The 24424-nt window shown below is 36.9% G+C and overlaps 1 protein-coding gene across 2 annotated transcripts in view; it reads left to right on the top strand.

Annotated features, from left to right (window-relative positions):
- Nucleotides 1–19798, top strand: part of LOC135109720 (mediator of RNA polymerase II transcription subunit 23-like) — a 32787-nt gene extending 12989 nt beyond the window's left edge. The window contains exons 15-28 of one of the 2 annotated variants that reach the window (XR_010272845.1): nucleotides 83–255; nucleotides 825–994; nucleotides 3604–3758; nucleotides 6133–6313; nucleotides 6750–6892; nucleotides 7348–7489; nucleotides 8003–8102; nucleotides 9129–9365; nucleotides 9848–10007; nucleotides 10736–10856; nucleotides 11877–12043; nucleotides 12834–12987; nucleotides 14131–14375; nucleotides 16873–17011. Coding sequence is in view for 1 of the 2 variants with exons in the window: in XM_064021292.1 (XP_063877362.1) it covers nucleotides 83–255; nucleotides 825–994; nucleotides 3604–3758; nucleotides 6133–6313; nucleotides 6750–6892; nucleotides 7348–7489; nucleotides 8003–8102; nucleotides 9129–9365; nucleotides 9848–10007; nucleotides 10736–10856; nucleotides 11877–12043; nucleotides 12834–12987; nucleotides 16873–17055; nucleotides 18812–19201 (2476 nt within the window). In the remaining variant the exon portion in view is untranslated. Of the gene's footprint in view, nucleotides 1–82; nucleotides 256–824; nucleotides 995–3603; nucleotides 3759–6132; nucleotides 6314–6749; nucleotides 6893–7347; nucleotides 7490–8002; nucleotides 8103–9128; nucleotides 9366–9847; nucleotides 10008–10735; nucleotides 10857–11876; nucleotides 12044–12833; nucleotides 12988–14130; nucleotides 14376–16872; nucleotides 17056–18811 lie in introns of those variants that run through there. The other variant, XM_064021292.1, reaches the window with a different exon arrangement.
- The last annotated feature ends 4626 nt before the right edge of the window (nucleotides 19799–24424 follow it).

Genomic DNA, 24424 nt, shown 5'->3' on the forward strand with positions numbered 1-24424 from the left:
TATTAAGAAGTTCTCTCAAAATTATTTCCTTTGCTTAGAATTTTCTGTACTTATGAATGTGTAAATTTTGTCCTCATTGCAGCATGGAAAGCGTTGCACTGCGTCTAATCACAGGTTTGGGGAATTCTGAAGTTATGCCAAGTCTCACCAGGTACACTTTTTGTTCTGATACCAAACCCACACTTATCAGCACTGACTCTGAGGAACTGAACAGGGTGCTGGTTTTGACCATGGCTCGGGCAATACATGTCACAGGTGGGAGCCTCAGCACCTATTGCAATGTTTTATTACAGTAAGATGGAGGATAAGATTTCATGAACAAATCAGGAATGATGATAAATATAAACAAATTATTAACAAAACACCTTAGAATAGATTACATAGAAAATAAAGGTAGCATCTGAGAATATTATATGAAGGTTATATCTTTCACCTTGAAAGAAGTACTTTTAAAGCAATTTCAAATTCCTTCTCAGTTTTTATATGACATCCTTTAAACATTTCTTAAGGTATTACTATATCTCTATGTTACCATGTTTCACATAAAATTTAAAATTCTTAAAAAAATATGAAGGCATTGTTGAACAATAAGAGTGGACAGATGTGAAAACCTCTTAAGTAATTAGATGTGTTAGATGGCTGGTCTAATTGCAAAGGATAAATGACTTATTATGAACCACTTTGAATATGAATATTTTTCTGATGAATAGTTTTCTGTTTGGAAATGCAATTTTAGCTTATGGTTTCAACAGTTTGCATGACTGACTACTGTATTGCATTCTCTTGCTTTATTTAATGAATACTCACAAAAACCCTTATTGTAGGATGTGACAGCTCTGGAGACTCAGCTCGGTGGTGTGTGGACTTCCTCAAGAGTGTGATGGCACAAACATCCCACACATGGGCAAATCACACTCTGCAGTGCCTCCCACCTGTCATAGCTGAGTTTTACCACCAATGTGCTGCTCCTAGAGAAAATATGCACACCCTCAAGGTTAGCAAATAAGAAAATACTTTCTTTATTCTGTTTCAGATACTCATTTTTCCACACAAATATATTCCAGAGGTGTGGCTATTAGGAAGGAGAGAGAGCATCTTTTCCTCCTTAAAAGATAATTGAACTCTATAAAACTTTCTTATAGCAATATCAATAACACATTTAGTGGATCTAACCATAATTGTTAAGGAAAGTTGATGGCAATGTAAAGCTTCCATAATCATGAAGAATAAGGGATATGGTAAGGGAGAGTCATGATGCATAAAGGAGCATTGAGTGAATTAAGGACAGGTGGTGTCTATAGTTGATGCAATGTAGAAGGTGGGTGGCATCTATAATTGACTTACATTTCGCAAGCTTAATTTAAATTTTTCACTTGAATTTTTGGGCCTGTGAACATCCTTTCCCTATAATGATGTGAACATCCTTCCCTCACAAAAATGTCTCACTCTGAACCTCAGTGTCCTGCGAACCATAGTGATAGCTACAGGGGGAAATAAGCATTCCTTGGACGAGGATAAGCAGTCAGTGACCTTCACTCCACATAAGGGCAGATTTGCTTCAAAACCTCTTAGTGAAAGTGCTATTGGGAGAGAGAAGCTACCCTCTCAAGCCTCAGAAGTGGTTTTACCAGAGAAAAAATAAAGCACTAGTAGACTGTTTCGCTCATGTACATCCTCTCAGCTGTGACAATTACAATATTTTTGCATGTTGTAAGTGGCAAACACCATTACTATTTCCTTTGGTTTCTACAAAATTATGGATTAGAAGTTCATTTGGTAAAAGAGGCTTGGAGCCCCTCAGTTGGGGCCCCAGCCTGGCTGCTGCACGGCATGCAACCATCTGAATACAGGCTGATAAAGTGCTTAAAGTTACTACATTTCATCATTTTACCACAGACACACATCACCTAGAGATTCATCACTTCACCATAGAGACACCACATCACTTAGAGAGTTCAGGTTTGTAGAAGATAGAAGACAAAGGATTGATAAGTGTGATGCTATTACGTTTTGAGCAATTGATTAAGGCGGAGCTGAAAAATTGGTGATGAAAAATGACCTATTTTTGCTGAATTCGCAAAACTAGCCCAGTTGGGAGAGGTGTCTGCAAGGAACGTCCATGTCCTTTAGGGGCTAATAATCTTTTGAGGGTCCATATGAGTAGTGCACTAACAGAAGAGGGCAAGAAACACTAAGGTTGTTTCCACTTGTTGTTGGCAGTAAGACATCTTTTTGGTCCCTGATGTGGACAGGCCCAGGCACACTTGTACTCTTGCAAGGGTGGTTAATGAAGGATCTTCCATGTGGCTGAGTTTCTGAGACTGTTCTGTTCTTGATTGTATATATATATATATATATATATATATATATATATATATATATATATATATATATATATATATATATATATATATATATATATATATATATATATATATATACAGCTTATAAGATGCACTTCAGTTTGGGCAGGTATTGAAAAAAAAAAAGATAAACAAGTGGGTTTATGCTCTGAATATGAAGTGAAGGATTTCACCTGACATTTGAAGCCCTCTCATATGTTGTCAGATCCTTATTAGATCCCAATATTTTACATTTAAAAACTTTAATATTTGCTAGGACCTATGAACACTGGTCCTTAGACCAATCCTGCTGTGAGATATAAACAGATATGGCATAGGCAGTGACATTGCCAGAGCCCAGAGTGGTATTAAGTTTGTATATCATATTTTTATCATCATTCTACATGTAACTCTAGTTGTAATATTTTGGTACATTTTCAAAGCATAAGGATGTGTGAAAATAGATTTACCTTATTCTCTACAATGTTTTTTTATTTGAAATATTCAAATTCAGTACTTTCATAAAACAAAAAGTGTGAAAATAAATTTGTTCTATTCATCATGAAATTATGATTGTGGTATTTTTTATTCAAATTCAAATCCATGAAAATAAATTTGTTCTAGTCATGTCTTATCTCAAGGAATAATAGCATCCTACTAAGGAACGCAGTGAATCTTGCACGTGTCACCAGGTTTGGTGTGTAACCAACCACAAGTTTGTCTTGGTACATGCAGTGCAAGCATTGTCACTTAATTCCTTCCTGACTGGTGTTATTTTGTTAATGACTGGTAAGTAAGAACTGTTATACATTGTTACCCTACAAAAAAGAGCTGTTTTTGTTATCTTACAAAAAAGAGCTGTTTTTATTACATTATGAAAAAGAGTTGTTTTTGTGGTGTAGAAGCGATAGCGATCATCACTATGTTTACCTGTGCAAAGATGTTTTATTTAAGTGCCACTGTTGCCAAAGTCTTACCACAAGCCACTGCCCCAGAGCTGAACCTTGGCCTTATAAGATGCAGGCTCATTTTCTGAGACTTTTTTCAGAAAAAAAAAGTGTGTCTGTGTGTGTGTGTGTGTGTGTGTGTGTGTATATATATATATATATATTGTAATCAGCCATATTATATAGTTACTTTTAAAAACAAATTTAAAATACATAGAACTAATAGCTTTTCTCTGTGCCCCCTTTGTATTATGGGAAACTAGAGCACTACACTTAACTGATGGATTCATAAAATTTATATATTATTTTCGCAGAAAGCTGTGGAGGAAGAGTACAGGAAGTGGAAGTCTATGAGTAATGAAAATGACATCATAGCTCACTTCTCCCTGCAGCACAGCACTTCACTGTTCCTGTGCTTGATCTTCAAGATGGTGCTGGACACAGACAGAGTCCCCAACATTGCCTACAAGTATGGTCTCAAATAAAAGTACTGAAATGTATCTGACATTGCTAATTGATATATATATATATATATATATATATATATATATATATATATATATATATATATATATATATATATATATATATATATATATATATATATATATATATATATATATATATATATATATATATATATATATATATATATATATATATATATATAATATTTTTTTTTTTTTTTTTTTTTTTTTTTTTTTTATGTAGGAAGGGCACCAGCCAAGGGCAACAAAACTGTAATAAAAAAAAAGGCACGCTGAGATGCCAATTCCTGAACAGAGTCAAAAGTGGTAGTCAAAAATTGCAGGATAAGTGTCTTGAAAGAAAGAAAGTCATAGGAAGGTGGAAATACAGAAGCAGGCATGGATTTCCACAGTTAACCAGAGAAAGTGATGAATGATTGAGAATACAGGTTAATTCTTGCATTAAAGAGGTGGACAGAATAGGGGGGAGAGAAAGAAGAAAATCTTGTGCAGCAATGCCACATGAGGAGGGGAGGCATGCACTTAGCAAGATCAGGAGAGCAGTTGGCATGAAAATAGTGGTAGGAGATAGGAAGAGGTGCAACATTGCAGTGATGAGAAAGGGATGAGAAAGAAGTTGATAAGATGAAAAGCTTTTGATTCCACCCTATCTAAAAGGGTAGTATGAGTGGAACGCCCCCATCATACATGTGAAGCATGTTCTATACATGGATGGATATGGCCCCTGTACAGAGTTAGCATTGGGAGGTAGGGTGGGACTGGTGGAGATGACTCAGAACACCTAACTTCATAGAAGCTGTTTTAGCTAGAGATGAGATATGAAGTTTCCAGTTTAAATTATAAGTAAAGGACAGACTGAGGTTGTTCAGAGTAGAAGAGAGTAACTGTTGAGTGTCATTGAAGAAGAGGGGATAGTTGTCTGGAAGGTTGTGTCAAGTTGATAGATGGAGGAACTGAGCTTTTGAGGCATTGAACAATACTGAGTTTGCTCTGCCCCCATCAGAAATTTTTGAGAGATCAGAAGTCTTGCATTCTGTGGCTTCCCTGCATGAAATGTTTACTTCCTGAAGGGATGGATGTCTTTGAAAAGATGTGGAAAAGTGCTGGATGATATCATCAGCTAAGGAGTGGATAGGACAAGAAGTTTGGTTTAGAAGATCATTGATGAATAATAGGATGATAGTGGGTGACAGGACAGAACCCTGAGGAACACCATTGTAAGTAAGTAGATTGAGAACAGTGACCATCTACCACAGCAGCAATATAACAGTCAGAAAGGAAAATTGAAATGAAGTTAAAGAAAGAAGGATTGAAGTTGTAGGAGGGTAGTATGGAAATCAAACTTTGTGCCAGACACTATCAAAAGCTTTTGATATGTCTAAGGTAACAGCAAAAGTTTCACCTAAGTCTCTAAAAGAGGATGACCAAGACTCTGTAAGGAAAGTCAGAAGATAACCAGTAGAGCGGCCTTGACAGAACCCATACTGGCTATCAGATAGAAGGTTGTGAAATGATAGATGTTTAAGATTCTTTCTGTTCAGGATAGATTTAAAAACTTTAGATAAGCAGGATATTAAAGCAATAGGATGGTAGTTTGAAGGATTAGAACAGTCACCCTTTTTAGGAACAGGCTGAATGTAGGCAAACTTCCAGCAAGAAGGAAAGGTAGATGTTGATAGAGTTGAAAGAGTTTGACCAGGCAAGGTGCAAGCATTGAGGCACAGTTTCAGAGAACATGAAGTAGTTAGAGGGTGGAGGAGAGGCAGGAACAAGCCCTGAATCATCCAAGGTATATATATATATATATATATATATATATATATATATATATATATATATATATATATATATATATATATATATATATATATATATATATATATATATATATATATATATATATAAAGACTAATCATCTCCTATTTAATGCAAGAAATATGGTACACATGAATGTCTGGGAGAGGAAAGTTAAGGCTTTTGCTTTCTTCCTTTTCTATTTTCTCCAATGTAAAGCATATAACCTTAGTAATGTCTCCTGTGAAAACAAACTATTTTGGACATTAACATTTTATTGCATGCAGTTTATTACAAAGCATCTTTTAAAAGTAACAAGAGTTATCCAAAATATTTAGTCCATTAAACTAATATTAGATAAACTTTAGAATACAATGTAGTTACTCCTTGATGATGCTCTCTTAAATTAATTCCCAAAGTGATTTTTTTATTTTATTTTGTTTTAAGACTCAAGCTAAATGCTAGATGGCTGTGCTTAGCTCACAAGGAAATAATTCTTTGGTGATGAATGAATGTTCATTGTATATCTTTTCTCTCTTTCAACATAAGTTTACTCCACAGGGTGCTGGAACGAGTTGGGCCACGCCAGCTTGCAGCTCACGTTCGAACACTCTGTGACTTCTTGGTGTTGGAATTTTCTAACAGTGCTGGAGGTCAGCATGTCACCAAGTATGTGGACACCATGAATGCCATTATCTGGATGTACAACATTGTGCCTATTGATCGCCTCATGCTCTGCCTGGTGAGTTTGTGAGTTTTTGTAGATGACATACAATTAAATAGTTGTTTCTCTATTATTTGTATTTTACATGGGTAGGATATGGTCTACCTGTGCTTTGCTCCAGTTGTGAAAGTTAAGAGTGTATCCTCGTGCAGTCCCTCTACATGTGAAAGTGCAAAACAGGAGTGTATGGTTTTATCAAAATCAAGAGTTTTATAGTCTATCATCCCCATTAGTTGTTACATATATCAAACAAAGTTCTTAATTTTTTATTATTATATATATATATATATTTGTATTTTTTTTTTTTTACTTTTTAGACTTAAATAGCTGTGACAAGGATCAATAATATAATATGTCAATGTCTAAGTGAAGATAAAAACAGTGAAATGAAAAGCAGTGGCCAACCCTGTCTGTTCTTTTGAAAGATGATAAAATCTTATCTTTATCTTTCCAGGCATTAAGGACTCAGGAGGGGAGTGAGGCACATGTTTGCTTCTTCATCATCCAGCTGCTGCTTCTGAAGCCAGCTGAGCTTCGCAACCGTGTTCAGGAGTTTGTCAAGGAAAACACACCTGACCACTGGCGACAGAACAACTGGTACTTACTATTAATATTGATGGTGGTGGTGGTGGTGGTGGCGGTTATGATTATTATTTATTTAGTTATTTTGATTTACCTACTTATTATTTTTCTAACAAGTTTGTGCCAAGAATAAGCCTGTTACATTACTTGTTAAGGTGATTCCATGTCTTCCTGACTCATTTTGGTAGGATGGAGCTGTAAACAGTCTTAGTATGATCCAGAATGGAAAGATATCTTTTTTGTTATCTCATCTTCACCCATCCTCACAAGGTGTCCAAACTATATCACAGTGCTGCACCATTCTGTCCCTTTCTAATCACACCAGATGCTCCATAAATATTTAAAAACTACTTGGACTGTTTATTTCATTCATATCTCAAGCATCTCCTAAATAATTTGAATTCTAGATCTCAGACTTATTTCTTATTAATTTCTCACATACTTATATCACTGTTGTTCCTTCCCTGCAGGTATGAGAAGCATATGGCTTTCCATCGAAAATTTCCAGAGAAGTTTTCCCCTGAGAGCATCCTGGCAGAGCAGGGCACACTAACTGCTCAATACCAGACCTTGCCAATATACTTCTCAAATGTTTGCCTCAGATTCTTGCCAGTGAGTGATGTGTATGGTTTTGATTAAGGGTGCATTAGACCTGTAGAGTTAATTTCACAACCATGTGGTTGCTTGAAAGAGGCAAGGCTAGTTTTAGTATTTCATGCATATTACCTGAGTCTTTGTCACGGTATAAAGATAATTCTTTCATAACCTAATTTCTTGAACAGGATTGTCTAGAAGCAGTTATTTATCTTGGAAGTAAATGTCACAGATTTTTATAAAATCTTAAAACTTAAGGTTAGTCATTTTGGAGCTGGATGGCAAGATATGATCAACTATGAAGAGGACATTTGTCTGAAGATAAAACTTATGTAAAATGATTTTCAAATGTAGTATCTTTTCTTTATTGCCTCTTCCTTTTTATAATTTTTATAATGCACAAAATATAGAGATATACCCTAAGTCTACATTATTCAGTAATCCATAAGTACTTTGCAAGATTTCACTGAAGCCCAACTGTAGTATTTTTTCTAGTTTGAAAAATTTATGTATATATTCTCTCCTCAATAGGTCTTGGACATCATCATTCATAGGTTTCTGGAGCTCCATCAAGTACATAAAAACTTGGAAACAATTTTGGAGAGGCTGGGAATGTTGTACAAGTTTCACGGTAAGTAACAAGCAAAATTCCAATCACTGGCTGTTTCATTAATTAGATATGGAATCTAAATATTGTGTAAATGGTCTTATTGTGGAGAATACTGAATAAGAGCTTGATAATAGTAAACTCTGAAGTATTGTTATAAAAGACTGATTGTATGGAATAAAACTCAGATTTGAGGATTTTCAACTGCCATACAAAATCAAGTACAATGAAAAAAAAGTTACTAATGATGTAGTATCATATGATGACATTTATTGTCTTAAATTAAGTTTTCAGTATGTATCTAGATATTTGTGTGTGAAATATTGGAATTGATTTTATGTACTCTGAAGAGCTAGAGAGAAATCTTATGGAATGATGTCACTGTTTGATGTAAATGTCAGTTCAGTGTGAATGGAGGATCTAAATGCTCAAGTTTATAATGATATAGTTGAGCTTAATGCAACAGTTGAAGGTGTAGTTTTTATGTACGATGCCCTTGGAAGGGACGAATAAGGGAAAGGTGTTGTGCAAATACTTGGTTTAAGAATATTTCACAAAATGGAGAATCCACAGATCTGAGATTCAAGTAATGAAGTGCATGAGGAGAATAGACAGAATGTAGTTTTGGATGGTAAGTAGCTTGAGGTATTAGTCAATTCCAAATATATGTATAGGGTACATAGGGTTGTATCTTGCTGTGAATGTAAAAAGATGTAGAGGTAAAGTTTAGAGTGGTGAAGTAAGAAAGGTGTCAGATGTCATGATTAAACTTTAGTTTTTTGTTACATGGATTGAGTGCAAGGAGAAGATTGTATGTGGATATAGTTGTACTTACCAACAGCATCTTGAGACTGAAGCATGGACTCGAAGCTTCTAATTCACACTTTCACAGTTGTTTATTCATTAAAATTATGCACATCCATTTTTCTTGCATGAAATAGTTTCCTCACACTGTCCATTCATTCCATTCATGTGCTACCCCTTAACCTTACAGGTACCCTGCTCCTGAAGTTTTGTTTTTTTTTCCCTGAATGTTCCTCCTGGTTTCAGATCGCCCCATCACATACTTGTATAACACACTTCACTACTATGAGAACAAACTTCGAGAGCGTCCTAACTTGAAGCGCCGTCTTGTGGTGGCTGTCATCATGTCCCAGCAAGAGATCCGACCCCAGGGATGGGCACTCACAGAAGCCTACCGACAGTATCTTGCCCGCCCACCTGATGACATCACCTGGAATCCAGAACTCTCCTACTACACGGCTCTTGTCAGACGTTTAGTCAACAGTATCCTTTTTATTATCAGTCTGATATTTTTTTCCCCCAGATTTTGTGTATTTTTTATTTTGTCAGTTCAAGTTACGGACCTTGTAAAAACTGATTTAAGTTTTTATATGTAAAGTTTTCATAAAGGAAGTTTAAGAGAGAATTGATTTTTCTTGTTATCATTTAGAAGAGGTTATAAACATCTAATGGAGTTAATCAAGTAAGGTCTGAGGTGTTTGCATTGGAGTAGTTTGACAGTAGAAATTAAACATTTAAGGAGGTTGTGTATCTTGTGGAGTTATGGTGTAAAATGTTGAACCTTGAAAGCACTTTGTTGACATGCTTGGATAAAAAACTTTTCATCTTTCACTTCTTAGTTTCTAGCTTTAGTGGGTATATTTAGTAATGGCTGGCACAGAGTTGGAAAGATTACTTATTGCTTTGAAAATTATCAGTAACAACAATTTATTGGAATTGTTTTTTTTCCTTAAGCCTAATAACAGCTATGCAGGGTAAGCCAATATTCCCATCTATAGAGTGGCGCTTCAATGAGTTTGCCAACAGCGGTGCCCATGCCTTGCATGTGAGCTGTGTAGAGTTGATGGCTCTGCCCAGCAACCCCACCATTGTGGCCAACATGCTGCTTAATGTGCTGTTTAAAGGGTAAGTTTCTTGATCATTCATGGTAAGGGATGTCTTGCATATGGAATTCCCTCTCATTTTGTTCATAGAATTGGATATTGTTGCTTTCTTTTTTTGTTCATTTTAATATTTAATGTGAATGACATAGTAATTTTGTAGGGTCTCTCTCTCTCTCTCTCTCTCTCTCTCTCTCTCTCTCTCTCTCTCTCTCTCTCTCTCTCTCTCTCTCTCTCTCTCTCTCTCTCTCCAATTATCACAAGATACACAGGGTGTTTATTTATAAGTGATTTTTTCCTCACATATAGGATAAAGAATTACTGGTATAATATATATGTAGATGAGTGGAACGGACTCAGTAATCATGTAGTTAGTGCTAGGACACTAGAGAGCTTTAAGAGAAGATTAGACAAGTTTATGGATGGGGATAGCAGATGGAAATAGGTAGGTGTGTTTCATACAATGTCATTTACATTAAATATTAAAATGAACAAAAAAAGAAAGCATACCAGTATTTCTTTATCCTATATGTGAGGAAAAAATCACTTATAAATAAACACCCTGTGTAAGAAAACTTATCCTCTTTCATGTTCTGTAATTTGAGAGTTTTTCCCATCTCCTTTAAGTTTGTGTAGAAGACTAATATTATCAATGCTGGTCAAGCTTATGGTCAGCTACCTTCTGTTCTCCAATCAACATATAGTCTATCAAGGGAATCTTAATTCACTAAAGTATACTCTTTCATGTTTCAGGTACTGTGATATTCCTCAGGGAGAGCTAGAGGAGTGGATCAATGCCATCGGCCTCATCCTCACTTGGCTTCCAGAGCCATACTGGATTGTTGTTCATGACCGCATTATTGAACTACTGCAGGTGGGTATAGTGCTCCAACATGTGTACATGATGGAGATTGACTAGAGTAATTGTAAAGTGTCATGTTCTTCAGTATAATACATACATACATATATAAACAGGAATGACCTATGAACATTGGTAGTCTGAAAGATCTGAGATATAAGGCAACACAATGATAAGAACTGGGTAGACATTGGCTTTTAAAATATTGCTGAATCACTGTTTACTCATCTGTGTATGAAGTATAAATGAGTAATTGTTTTAGCATTTATGATGGAACAGTTTGACCCATACTGTTGCGGTATAATATTATCTGAAATTTGTACTAATGATGTTTTGATGTGGATGGCATGACATTTTTCATAACAAAAATTTAAATCTAGCACACAAGCAGTTGCAGTGTAACTTGCAGCCAACATCATTATTAGTTCATACAGTAGCTTTGAGTGAGTAGATTTTATGGAGTTGTTAAGATGATTAATGAAACAGTAGACTAGTAAAGAGAATAACGTGGCCAGATGTGCACTGTGAAAGATTAAGAGGAAGGCCACACTTGGAATGGGTTAAACTCTGTGAAGAAAGCATTGAGTGAGAGAAGAACGACTGCATAGCAAGTAAGAATGATTGTGCATATCCGGCAGGGCCCATTGGCATATGGACCCATTTAGGGTGCAGGACACTCTATAGGAAGTACCTTGCTTCTGCTATGGTCTCAGGTTTAGAGTAAGTGAGGAAACATTCTTGTTATGAAGGGACAGGGATAAACCAGTGTATGCGCTCTGGCCTTGCCATGAATGTATTTGGCCAGCTTTGCTATGCCGAAGCTCCTTTGGTGTAGTACAGTGGTCCATGAGACTATCCCTTTCTACAAAGAGTTGACATGGCTAAGTGTAAAACTTGTGTGTGTGTGTGTGTGGGGTGCTTTGGATCACTCCATTTGGGATTGCTGGTCTGGTATGTAGATTTTTTTTTATTGATTGTTTTCTTTCTTATAGCTAATATAGGACAGTTTGGTTAACAGCAATATTTTCCTTCCAGACATCCAATCTCACCACTTCTGGGAATGGCAACCTGAACCCCTTCACCATGCTGAACCTGCATCAGCTACAGTCTTCTTTCAGTGACACAAGTGCTGCTCTCACATTGGCTCTTGTCCACTCCTTCTGGCATCATGCCTCCTTTGGTCAAGTTGGCCGCATTCCCCAGTAAGTCATTTGACCTCATCTGAACAGTTGTGGCCATGAGCTGATAATTTTTGTTAGGTCATGAGTGTGCCATAGGTGCCTGCTTTATAAGTTATTTCTGCAGTGTGCATGTATACTTTAAATATGTAGTTAGTGAATTGTGACTGAAGAGACAGACATCATGTTGAGTAGCTATTGCCTTCACATCATCATGGAAATTAGGGGAGTGACTTTGCAGTAATGATACTGAATGAAGGTGATTCCACCTTAGTTTGTCATTGCCAGTTCAGGCTGTACCTATGACATCTAGGCATCAGCCCTGCTCATGGCATTGTTTCTGTAACAGATAATCCTAAGAGGCCAAGTAAGATACAGACTTAACTTACAGCTGGAATAAGTTGATTGATCCTGCCAAAAGGTCTTCAGAATGGGAAAGGCAACTGCAAGGGGGCCCTTACTCATAGGAGCCTGCAAATGAGTGAAGCAATTCATCCCATTATGTAGTAATGATGATAATAATATGTAATGAATGTGACAAATGGTCTGACAAATGAGGATTTGAAAAGAAATCCAAAAAGTGAGCTTATCATTGAAGTGAAAAGAATGGAAATATGGGAATTGGAGATGTAGAAGATATTTTAAGGTAGAGTGCATGTCAGTAAACCAAGGAATGGAGAAGTACTGATGAGGAGATATCATGAAAAAGATTTCATTTTGCAATGTTCACATGATGAAAATTTTCTGAGATAAAGATAACTGAAGTTCATTTTCATATAGCAAAAGCTGACCTTGCCTATTGTATTAATTTCAGATTAATGAGAGAAAGGATCAGACCAATTCTAACTACAGAGGAGCAGTTGGTAGTGGTGTGTCACCTAATAGGGCCTTTCCTGCAGCGCTTCAACAGTGAGCTGGCACGCAAGGTGTTTGATGTCACTATTGAACTTTATGAAGCCGTGGCAAAGGTTAGTGATCTCATAATTAGCAGCATGTTTATCCTTTATTATTCAGTATATAGTGGTGAGTGCAATCTGAATCAGAAGATGCTTTGCTGCACCAGTGGCTGATTTAGAGAAATGATTGAAGCAACTGAAAGAGTTAAGTGTGTAAAAGGAATAAATTAATTGTAACTACATCGTAATGAAGTGCTTAACCCATACAGTGTTGTACTTTGTCAGAGATAGGTTCTTGTCAGGTTGCATTTTTTTCAATATACGAGTATATATATATATATATATATATATATATATATATATAATTTTTTTTTTAATGAGAAAAAAATAAATGAGAAAAATAAATCATTCCATATATATATATATATATATATATATATATATATATATATATATATATATATATATATATATATATATATTCTCATGCCATGAATGGAAGTGTGGCTACCATACGATTTTTATTCTTGAGTTTTTTTTCCCATTCTCAGAGACATTATCAGACTAGGGATGCTGAATTTTATTTTTATATTTTTTTAAAGCTTTAATTCACACCTTTACATACACTTTCCATAGCCCTATATTGAGTGTAATAAATAAATACTTATTTACATTACAAATACCTAAAAATAAACAAGAATTGTACATTCAACAAAATGGTTGGATGCACATCTGGCAAAACCCCATGTCTCAAGGTCATGGCTACTACACACATGGTTCTCAAAGAATAGAACATACTATGAATTTTATTACTTTGTTTTTCTTTTCAATTACACCCATACCTCAGTACTACAGACTAAGAGGGGGGAACATCGGGCCAATGAAGCCAATTATTCATAAGTACTAACACAGTGAACCCCCAGTTTTCCACTGGGTTATTTTCCAAAAGCAGCCATGAAGTACTAAAATCTGCATTATATTGATGCTACCCCTAAAATGTCTATTTATTGTCTCAAAGAAAAACAGTATAAGCACTCACTGATGATGAATGAGATGAATCATGATGATGAAGTAACTGTGCAGCAAGATATAACAAACATATATGGAGAGAGAGAGAGAGAGAGAGAGAGAGAGAGAGAGAGAGAGAGAGAGAGAGAGAGAGAGAGAATTGTGTCAAGGTCCACTGGTTGTCTTTTCTACTTTTCCTCCATACAGCATGGTTATAGAAAATTATAATTCAAACACAACACATAAAAAGGGCAAAAACCATGGAGCAATAAGCTACACTGATGTAAACAAACTGACTGCCTGCAACAAGTGGTCAGTTCTTGAAGCAGTGGCTCATGTCGAGTCTTGCCACAACTCCATCCACAGCACGCTGGACTTTCAGATTGAGTCAGCTGCTCCAGATTTTGTCTGCTGCTTCTGAAATCCAATAAAGCGAGATCCATAGTACTGAGGTATGAGTGTACTCTGAAATCTCGTTTCCTATTTCTTATGCCTTGCTGATTATAGATTTGCAAAGTAACTTCTTAGGAGAAAGTAATTTACCTTTTTATGTGATGATTTGGGTGGAAACACAGCAGTCCACCCTGTGTAGCCAACTCTGCAACAATGTCAGCACACCAAAACATTTATAACCAAAATCTTTATCCCTCTCCAGTACTGTAGCTTTCAGTTTCATTTTATTGCTTTGATATTATATGCATGTTGACATAGGCATTGAAAAAAAATAAATAATCCCCGAATATGTCTGTTCCTTCAGAAGTATTCAGTCCACAATAACTCTGAGCCCAAAAGTTAGGTATGTATATGAAAACATTCACTCTTGATTTGTCAAAATATTCTTTGTTACTGTTAGTGACAAATGTTGTATATACAGACAAAATTGAAGACCATAATATGGCTCAAAAATGAAATTGTATATTTATACATACTAAGCACTTCCCTATATATGTATACGTACTAAACACTGTATGGGTCAAAGATTGTAGTTCATAGAAGGGCAAATTTAGTTTTGAGTGGCAGTTTGCTTGAGGATGTAGCTTGTTTTTAGTACTTAAGGTGGCATATTGCTTTGGATGGAGGAACACTTAGATGCAGAGCTCAAGTTCTGAATGAATGAGTCATATATCAGCAGCAATGGTATTTAAAAGGTTTTGAAGGAGGATAACAGACTGCACTGCTCAGTGAGCCATGATCACAGAAAATATATGGTTTGGAGTTAAGAAATGTGTTGTTTTGGAACAAAAAAAAAAAGGGGGGTAAATGCATGAATCCATTTCCATAGCAAACTTCCGACTTGAAATATGGGACATTGCAGATAACTTTTGATAAAGCCTGATTATTTTAATCTTGTTTTTTTTATGGGGTTTGCTACAACCACAAATCCCGCCACTCTCACAGCTACCTTTAACTCAATGAGCTTCCTTAAATTACACCTATGTAACTTAGTGCAAGGCCCAATTACAGATTACAATGTCCTTCTAGTCTCTTGCACCCTTTAAATACTCGTAGACAGTCATAACACCAGGTTCCACCTCCCTTCTTGGCTGCAACTACCTGGGGGCAGCCTCCCTACACTGCCTCCTGCACAGTATAGTGCGGGGCCCATGTCCACCTCCACAAAGTCCTCCTGGGCTCTCATGGTGAATTACATCAATGAGGTTGCCAACCTGTTTCACCACCTGCAGGTAAGGGAGCACCACAACTGCCATATCACTCCAACAGCTGGGAAAAGATCAAAAGCCACATTCCAAAGGAGGCACAGCTATGACAAGGGACAAATGGTTGTAAGAGTTATAATTTTCTATGAACTGCTGCCCTCACGAACAAGACAAAAAATCCACCCACATTTATAGAATATTATCTCCTGGACAATACTATATACAGCTTCACAGGAGACAGGCCACTGCCACCTAAGGAATGGCAAGGTCCAGAAAAGGAGTATACTTTATTGCACAACAGTGTAACAGTAATCCTTTGGGTCCAGAATCCTCAAAAAAAAAAAAAAAAAAAAAACACTGGAGTTCAATAACATTTGACAATACAACATATACTACTGATACAAGACCAAGCAGCCCACAGACAAAGGGAGAGCCAGCCATTCACACTCTCTCCTGCGCCAAGCTCAACTCACAGCCAAGCAGTCGGTGTGTAATATATCTACTAAATTAGGAGGCAAAACCAAAACAAGCAGGCTCCAGGAGACTCCCTATTGTGTACCTATCACAGCAGAGCATACTGCTTTAACTAGACAAATATAAATCATATGAAACTAAAACCCCTCTAAGCTTAAATTCTCACTTAGTTTCCTTGCCTCACAATGCCTCAACACGTACATCTGTCTGAACACTGGCTGAATAAAATAAAGGAGGCAGCATCACTTTGCCTACCTCATGTGCCTCTCACAAGGGCAGGATGAGGAAGTCACATGACAAAGCAGTGGAGACGGTGGGAAGTAACACACCACCCACCTGCTTGCTGTCATCTATATGAACTTCACTCCACACAGACTGGTATCTTTCAGAAATTCTAGGGAACATACTACAGGGGCTGGATGCAGTCTGATTACTTGGTAGGCAAGATGAACTCTTCAAGTAGATAATCTGTGGGACTCAATCTGAAAGAACAACTGGAAGCAAGGGAAATTAAATGAGGAGTTACAATAAACTCTGTGTGGAGTAGCCAGGTAGTCATCACACATCAGGCATCTGTGTCATTCATCTCCACTCTTCTTTCTCTCTCTCTATCCCCTTCCTTCCTCCTACTACTCTCTTCGCCTTTTTTATGCTGCACATAACAGGTTATCAGTCTTTCTGCTATGGATGATGATAATGTTATTCTAATATTGGGCTGCTTTGCATTAAGAACTTTGAATTGGAGCTATGGAAATGTTGGAATCTTTTAGGTATCATAAGTGTTTTGAAAATCCCATAGTATTTTTCACCTCACCAGGTTGATCGCAGTGTGACAGAACTGAAGTACATGGATCCCATTTGTGATGTGTTGTACCACATCAAGTACATGTTTACCGGAGATTCCATCAAAACTGATGTGGAAGGCATCATCCGAAGCCTGAGACCAGCTCTACAAAGACGGCTTCGCTTCATTACACATCTTAATCTTGACTCTATTGAGGTTTGATATTGATCAGAATTCATTATGCCTATTGTTATGATGATGTTTTTTTCATTGCAGTGCATCTAATATTTTCACTATATGAAAAGGGACACACACTGCAACCATGCCATCCATCGTATTTCCTGCATGTTTGCAAACGATGCTTGAAAGGGGTTGGCATCTCCTCCATGCTATTTTTTATTTTATTTTTTTTTATTCCTATGAGATAAAACATTATCTAGACACCTTGTATTAGCTGCTTGCCCTTTAAGTTACATAGATAATTGGAAAAATTAGCATACATGCAGGCTTCCCTCATTTGCGAATCTGTTGTATCCACTATTACAGACTCAGAAACATTGTAATCTCAGGATGTGTGTTTGGGGGTCAGAGGGGGAGTAGAGGTGTGTGTGTGTGTGTGTGTGTGTGTGTGTGTGTGTGTGTGTGTGTGTGTGTGTGTAAGAGTATTTTATTTTGCCTTTACTATCCTTGGGATGTCAGCCTGGCTTATAAGTAGATAGACTCCCATCAACATTCACAAGACTCAAACCACTGCCTGATTTTTTCAGATTCATTCTTGCCCTACTTAATAATAATAATGAGAGAGAGAGAGAGAGAGAGAGAGAGAGAGAGAGAGAGAGAGAGAGAGAGAGAGAGAGAATGGTAGGGATTGTATTATTTGTAGTAGAATTGTTTTAGTCAGCATCATACATGATTGGAACTTCTGCTGATATGAGTGTCACATTGTACAAACTGGCAACTCCCTCCTTGGTCTGGAAAAAAATATGCTGGGAGAAAATGAATGGGAATTTAAGTTAGCTCCTCATGTGTTTTTGACAGCATAGAACAATAGATTCAGTGTTTCGCATACTGATATAAGGAAGAGTTAACTTTTGTGACCACTCCTTACTTCAACTAGTAAAACGGCAGTATTTGTTTTAAATAAAGTGTTTTACTAAAATGGCAGTATTTGTTTTAAACAAAGTGCTTTACTAAGGTGATTTGACGCCTGGAAAATATTCAGGCCATGATTACATAGTACGTGTGTTAGAGTTTCACTAGAATGGTGAAACAAATAGGAAAAAAATAAGCTCTGTAACTATTGCCAGTGGAAAGACTGAGTGCATTGGTAAAAAATAGTGCAATGGTGTTGAGCCACCCCAAAATGTCTGTTTTCTTTTAGTCGTTTTGCTGTAAGCTGAGGAAAAGGTATATACCTTTAACTGTCTTTTGATAATATGGTGTTGTCAAACATTTTGGGGTGGCCTATCACCATGTTTCTGGTGAGGCACATCCTCCCATCCCTCATTGCTCCATTTCTTGAACACACCTAGTCTTTTAACTGGCAATAGTTATACAGATTATTTTTTCTAGGCATTGCACATCACCTCAATGGAACACTGTTTAAAACAAACACAGCTGTTTTGTTTGCTGAAGCAAGTAGCTGTTACAAAAGATAAGGGAGTTTTGTCAATATGTTATACACTGAATCCATTATTAATTATAATTATGCTTTCAAAAACATGAGAGGCTAACCTAAGTTGCCATGTAGTCACTTTATTCCAGCAGACTTTTTCAGACTGAGAAGGAGCAAGTTGCCAGTTTGTGTAATATGATGCACATCGGCAGGAGTTCCATTCACATGTGATGTGGACTGTATTCAAAACTTTAAATTTTTAAAATTTATTTAAATTTTAAAGATTTATTTTGTACCGATTTATTTTGTACTATATATACTTGTACAATATACTAAATTAATTAATCATCCTAACAGAACAATGCCAACAACAACAGCAGCAGCAGCAGTAACAACCCAGGCACCACCAGCAATGCACCAGTCAACAGTAGCATTAGTAACAACAGTAGTAGCATCACTTGCACAGCCAACAGCAATAGCATCACCAGCAGCGCCACAGGAACTCTTACCCAAAATAGTGTGGCACAAGCTGGTGGAACAGGAGCAGCAGCCCCAGTGCTGGGACCCTCTGCAACTGCAATGGGAACACTGGCCAGTCTAGGGTCTAGTGTTACTCTTGGCAGTGTCAGTCAGTCATCTAGTGTAACTGGGGGTGCAACTTCTTCTGGCTTAGGGGTTGGCTCCCTTGGGGCTGCCTCCAGCTTAGCCTCTCTCTTGCAAGATACATCTCCTGTCAGTACATCATAGAGAAAACAAGCAATTTGGCATGCAGCATGGTCCAGCTGAAGAAAGTGCCGGCTTTATAGACTGAAAGGAAAAATGTCTAATAGCCCGTTACCCAATATTAAGCATTAAACCTCTTGTTACTACACATTTGACATGTTCCACATATTCCTGTGTATGTGGAAGTTTAATTTAAAAAAATAAACACAAGATTATCTTGGTAGAATGTCATTCACCAGGGTGTTCCACTTATTACTGAAATAAGGTGGACACTGATATTTTAGCTACCATCAAGTAGATAGGTTTTATAGGCTAAGATTTTTTCTTCCATCTTATGGATATGTAATTTATACTTTTATAGTGCTATTGTACAAATTTAGAAAAAATATAAGTAATTACAGCATATTTCATGTATCAAAGATCAATACACAGTTGACCTTTGAATCAAAAAACTTTTAGGAAATAAGAAGTTCATAGTAGAGGGTCTGATAATTCAAAGAAAATGGAAGAGTATGTAACTAAGCATCATGCATGGTCAGAAAAAAATTTCATACTTTGCTCTAAAAAATATGGCTAGACAAGAATACCTGTAAAAAATGTCAAATAAACATGTGAAATATTTGTGAATGTTTTTCCATAAGGCAAAGAATTATGTGTGCATATGGCAATGTGGTATTTTCCATAAAGCAATAGGATCAATATACAATTTATAGAGAATAAAGGCATGTTGCAGTGATGTACAGGGATATATATATATATATATATATATATATATATATATATATATATATATATATATATATATATCACACAAATCAAACATGACAGGTTTTAAGTACAAGTGATATTAGCAACCAGTTGGGCCCCCGAATGCAAAGAGAATATGGATATTACAGGAGTGAATCTTGAGTAGTTCTGTCGTACAAATGTATACTTACACCTCCAAGCTGCCCTTCTAACCCCATCCCCCCCTTCTCTCTCTCTCTCTCTCTCTCTCTCTCTCTCTCTCTCTCTCTCTCTCTCTCTCTCTCTCTCTCTCTCTCTCTCATATGCAGTGGACTGAAAGCTACAGTTAATCAGATATCAATAAAAAAATATATAATAAAAAAATGCCTTATAATTATTACATTAATTAAGCCCATACCAAAAAGTATTTAGACATATAGAGCTGCAAAACATTTATACATTGGTTACCTTGAATCATCCCATCAGCTGGTGAAGGGAGGTATGGCAGACTGTTTACTTTTAATAAGTACTCTGTATACTAGGACAGAGACCTTGGTTTTAGATTCAGAGAGACTGACAGGTATAGACGTATTGCTTCCCACCTCCTGTGTTTGGACAATGCTCTCACAGTAGCTTGCAGGGTGCCTGTCATTCCTGTGATCCAACATCACTGGAATAGTGGTGTTTCACTGGTACTGCAGGAGATAAAAGGTTAATATCTATGCTGCAGGACAAGAATGGCCAACCAGCTGCTACCATGACCCACACCCAAGGCTAAGGACTGTTCCTTTGCTGTCCCACAACGGACCTGCTCTCTATTACTAATATCTAAGGTCTTGCCTCCACTGGCTAAAGACAAGACCAGTAGGGAGACCAAAGATCTGGGCCTGTATTTGTAATGAAGTTATGAACTTGTCATAATTGTCATAACAAAATCAATCATAATTTTTGTCAAATGACAATCATGACTATGACTATGACTATCATAACCATTTCTATCATACAGAATACAGCATTGGCAAATCTTAGAAAGAGGAGCCCTGCTATATTTACTTGCTAATATTTATTAAATGATGAAATAATGGTTAATAAATGAGATACTCATACCAAAAAAAACAACTAAAACAAGAGAAACAGAAATAGTTAATAATATCCTGTTGAAATCATGTGATATGAACTCAAGTAGCAAAAAAATACAGCTGCCTGGAAAATATACAGTCAAAGAAAGGAGGAAATACAGAAGCAGGCAGGGAGTTCCAGAGCTTACCAGAAAAAGGGATGAATGACTGAGAATACTGGTTAACTCTTGCATTAAAGAGGCGGACAGAATAGGGGTGAGAGAATGAAGAAAGTCTTCTGCAGTGAGGCCTAGGGAGGAGGGGAGGCATGCAGTTAGCAAGATCAGAAGAGCAGTTAGTATGAAAATAGAAGATATGAAGTATGAAAGTAGAAGATAGCAAGAGATGCAACATTGCGGCAGTGAGAAAGAGGCTGAAGACAGTCAGTTACGGGAGAGGAGTTGAGGAGATGAAAATTGTTAGATTCCACCCTACATGGAAGAGTGGTATGAAGCATACTCAATACAAGGACAGATAAGGTCCTGGGGGAGCTGGGGGGAATAGGAAAAACTGGCAGAGATGATTCAGAACTTCACAGAAAGCTACTTTAGTTGAAGATGAGATGTGAAGTTTTCAGTTTAGATTATAAGTAAAAGACAGACCAAGGATGTTCAATGTAGATGGAGACAGTTGAGTGTCACCGAAAAAGATGAGATAGTTGTCTGGAAGGTTGTGTCAAGTTGATAGATGAAGGAATTGAGTTTTTGTGGCATTGAACAATACTAAGTTTGCTCTGCCCCAATCAGAAATTTTTGAGAGATCACAAGTCAGGTGTTCCATGGCTTCCTTGCATGAACTGTTTACTTCTTGAAGGGTTGGAAGTCTATGAAAAGATGTGGAAAAGTGCAGGTGGTATCATCAGTGTTGGAGTGGATAGGACAAGATCACTAATGAATAATAAGAGTGGGTGACAGGATAGAACCCTGAGGAACATCACTATGGGATTTAGGAGAACAGTGACCGTTTACAACAGGAGCAATAGAACAGTCGGAAAGAAAACTTGAGATGAAGTTACAAAGAGAAGGATAGAAGCTGTAGGAGGGTAGTTTGGAAATCAAAGCTTTGTGCCAGACTCTATCAAAAGCTTTTAATATGTCTAAGGCAACAGCAAAAGTTTCCCCAAAATCTCTAAAAGAAGATGACCAAGACTCAGTTAGGAAAGCCAGATCACCAGTAGAGCAACCTTGATGAAACCATACTGGTGATCAGATAGAAGGTTGTGAAGTGATAATGTTTAAGAATTTTCCTGTTGAGGATAGATTAAAAAACTTTACATAGACAAGAAATTAAAGCAAAAGGACAGTAGTTTAAGGGATTAGAATGGTCACCCTTTTTAGGAATGGGCTGAATGTAGGCAAACTTCCAGCAAGAAGGAAAGGTATATAATGATAAACAGAGTTGAAGGGGTTTGACTAGGCAAGATGCAAACACAGAATCAGAGTTTCAGAGAACAATAGGAGAGACCCCATCAAGTCTATAAGCATTCTAAGGGTTTAGGCCAGTGAGGGCATAGAAAGCATCACTGTGAAGGATCTTAACACTTTCATTGCTAAATACTCACAGCGAGCAGTAGCGTCACTTGCTGGTGGAGCTAAGTGCTTGCTGCAACTTCTAATCACACTTAAATTTCCCACATATGAGCGTGTTCCAACAACATGTTATGAGCCACTTCTCACCATAGCACTGCCAACTCAGTGGGTTTTCCCCTAATTTTAATGGAAAATCATATCAACCTACCATGAAAAATCAATGGACGAGTAACTGGTGGATGTTCTTGTCCAATATATAGGCATTTTTGCATAGGTTACCTATCATCTGACTTATTTTTTTATCAAGTGGATGTAAATTTTGCAGTTAGCAACCAACACCCCTTCAAACATCACATCTACTCAGTTTCCTCAATATGGCTGGCTACCACAGTCGTGAACAAGAAGTGTTTGCAGACAACATCCATGAATGTGCCTGCAGATTTACAGATAAGACATTGTTTGCCTGTTTGAAACATTAGCTGTGATGAATAGTTTTAGATATCTATTGTGTAAACAGTGGTCAAGTCACCTAAGTGTTCCTGGGTGCAATGTCACCACCGCATAATTCACCAATGTGTAATTTTTCATGCATAATTCGTAGTAAAAGTACACAGTTTTATTGTTTTTTTCCTTCATCTTTACATTGCTATGCATTACTTCTTATCACAAAATGTACTTTTGATATCTGATCGCAGAAAAAGCTCAATAGTACATGTGAAATAATATAACAGCATACATAAAACGAATCTTAAAGATCTGTGACTCCTTTTTCCAATGGTATTTTAGTATTTTGGCTGTGATGAATAGTTTTTGAGATACAGTAGTTAAAAGAGACCCCACCCATTGGGTTGCCAGAGTGCACCTGGGGGCGGCCCACCTTCCTCACTGCACGCAATGAAAAGGTTAATGGGTAGCATGAAGTACTTCATGCTAGTAGTAGCTCTGCTCCTCCATGACTGCCAGTCAATGGATTCTCAGCTGTTGCTGTGATGTCCTGTGCCCATATACATAAAAATCCCTAAAAGACTTTTAAATTTACTCCCCAGTTAAAAGTAAATGCTAAAATTGTATACAAGAAACTATAAGTTTTCTTAAGTCACTTTTAGCAAGGAGTAAAAATAAAATCTAAACTTGCTATATGTGCTATGTTTAGCGCCTTTTGTACTTGAATGTCAAGATCATACATAAAAAATATTTAATGTTAATTTACATTTAACTTTTCAATAAAAAGGAACCAGAGTGTTGACATGTTTTAAGTGTTTGATAATGTACTGTACATGAGGCCAGTTTAGAGAACCTGTCCCAGAGATGTCATCACAACAGCATAGGTAAGGACAGCTTGCCCAAGCCAAGAAAAAGAGATAGGCAGCTCCATCAGATTAATTGGATGACACACTAGTTTCTGCTTAGTGCAAAATGATCTTCAAAATTCTGCTTATTCCTGCAAGCAGCTGTGGGGATGGCTGAGTTGGACTGAATGCAATTAGATTTATTAAATTACACTTACTCCCTGCAAGCAGCTGTGATATTACTTGATAAAGTTGGGTTAAATTCAGAAGGATTTGTTAGATTGTACTTACTCCTAGCAAGGGACTATGGGGTGTGAGGGTGAGTTTTTTTTTTTTTTTTTTTATGTAGGAAGGATACTGGCCAAGGGCAACAAAAATCTAATAAAAAAAATGCCCACTGAAATGCCAGTCCCATAAAAGGGTCAAAGCAGTGGTCAAAAATTGGTGGATAAGTGTCTTGAAACCTCCTTCTTGAAGGAATTCAACTCATAGGAAGGTGGAAATACAGAAGCAGGCAGGGAGTTCCAGAGTTTACCAGAGAAAGGGATAAATGATTGAGAATACTGGTTAACTCTTGCATTAGAG

The sequence above is a fragment of the Scylla paramamosain genome, chromosome 2 (genome assembly GCF_035594125.1).
Source record: "Scylla paramamosain isolate STU-SP2022 chromosome 2, ASM3559412v1, whole genome shotgun sequence".
Lineage (NCBI taxonomy): Eukaryota > Metazoa > Arthropoda > Malacostraca > Decapoda > Portunidae > Scylla > Scylla paramamosain.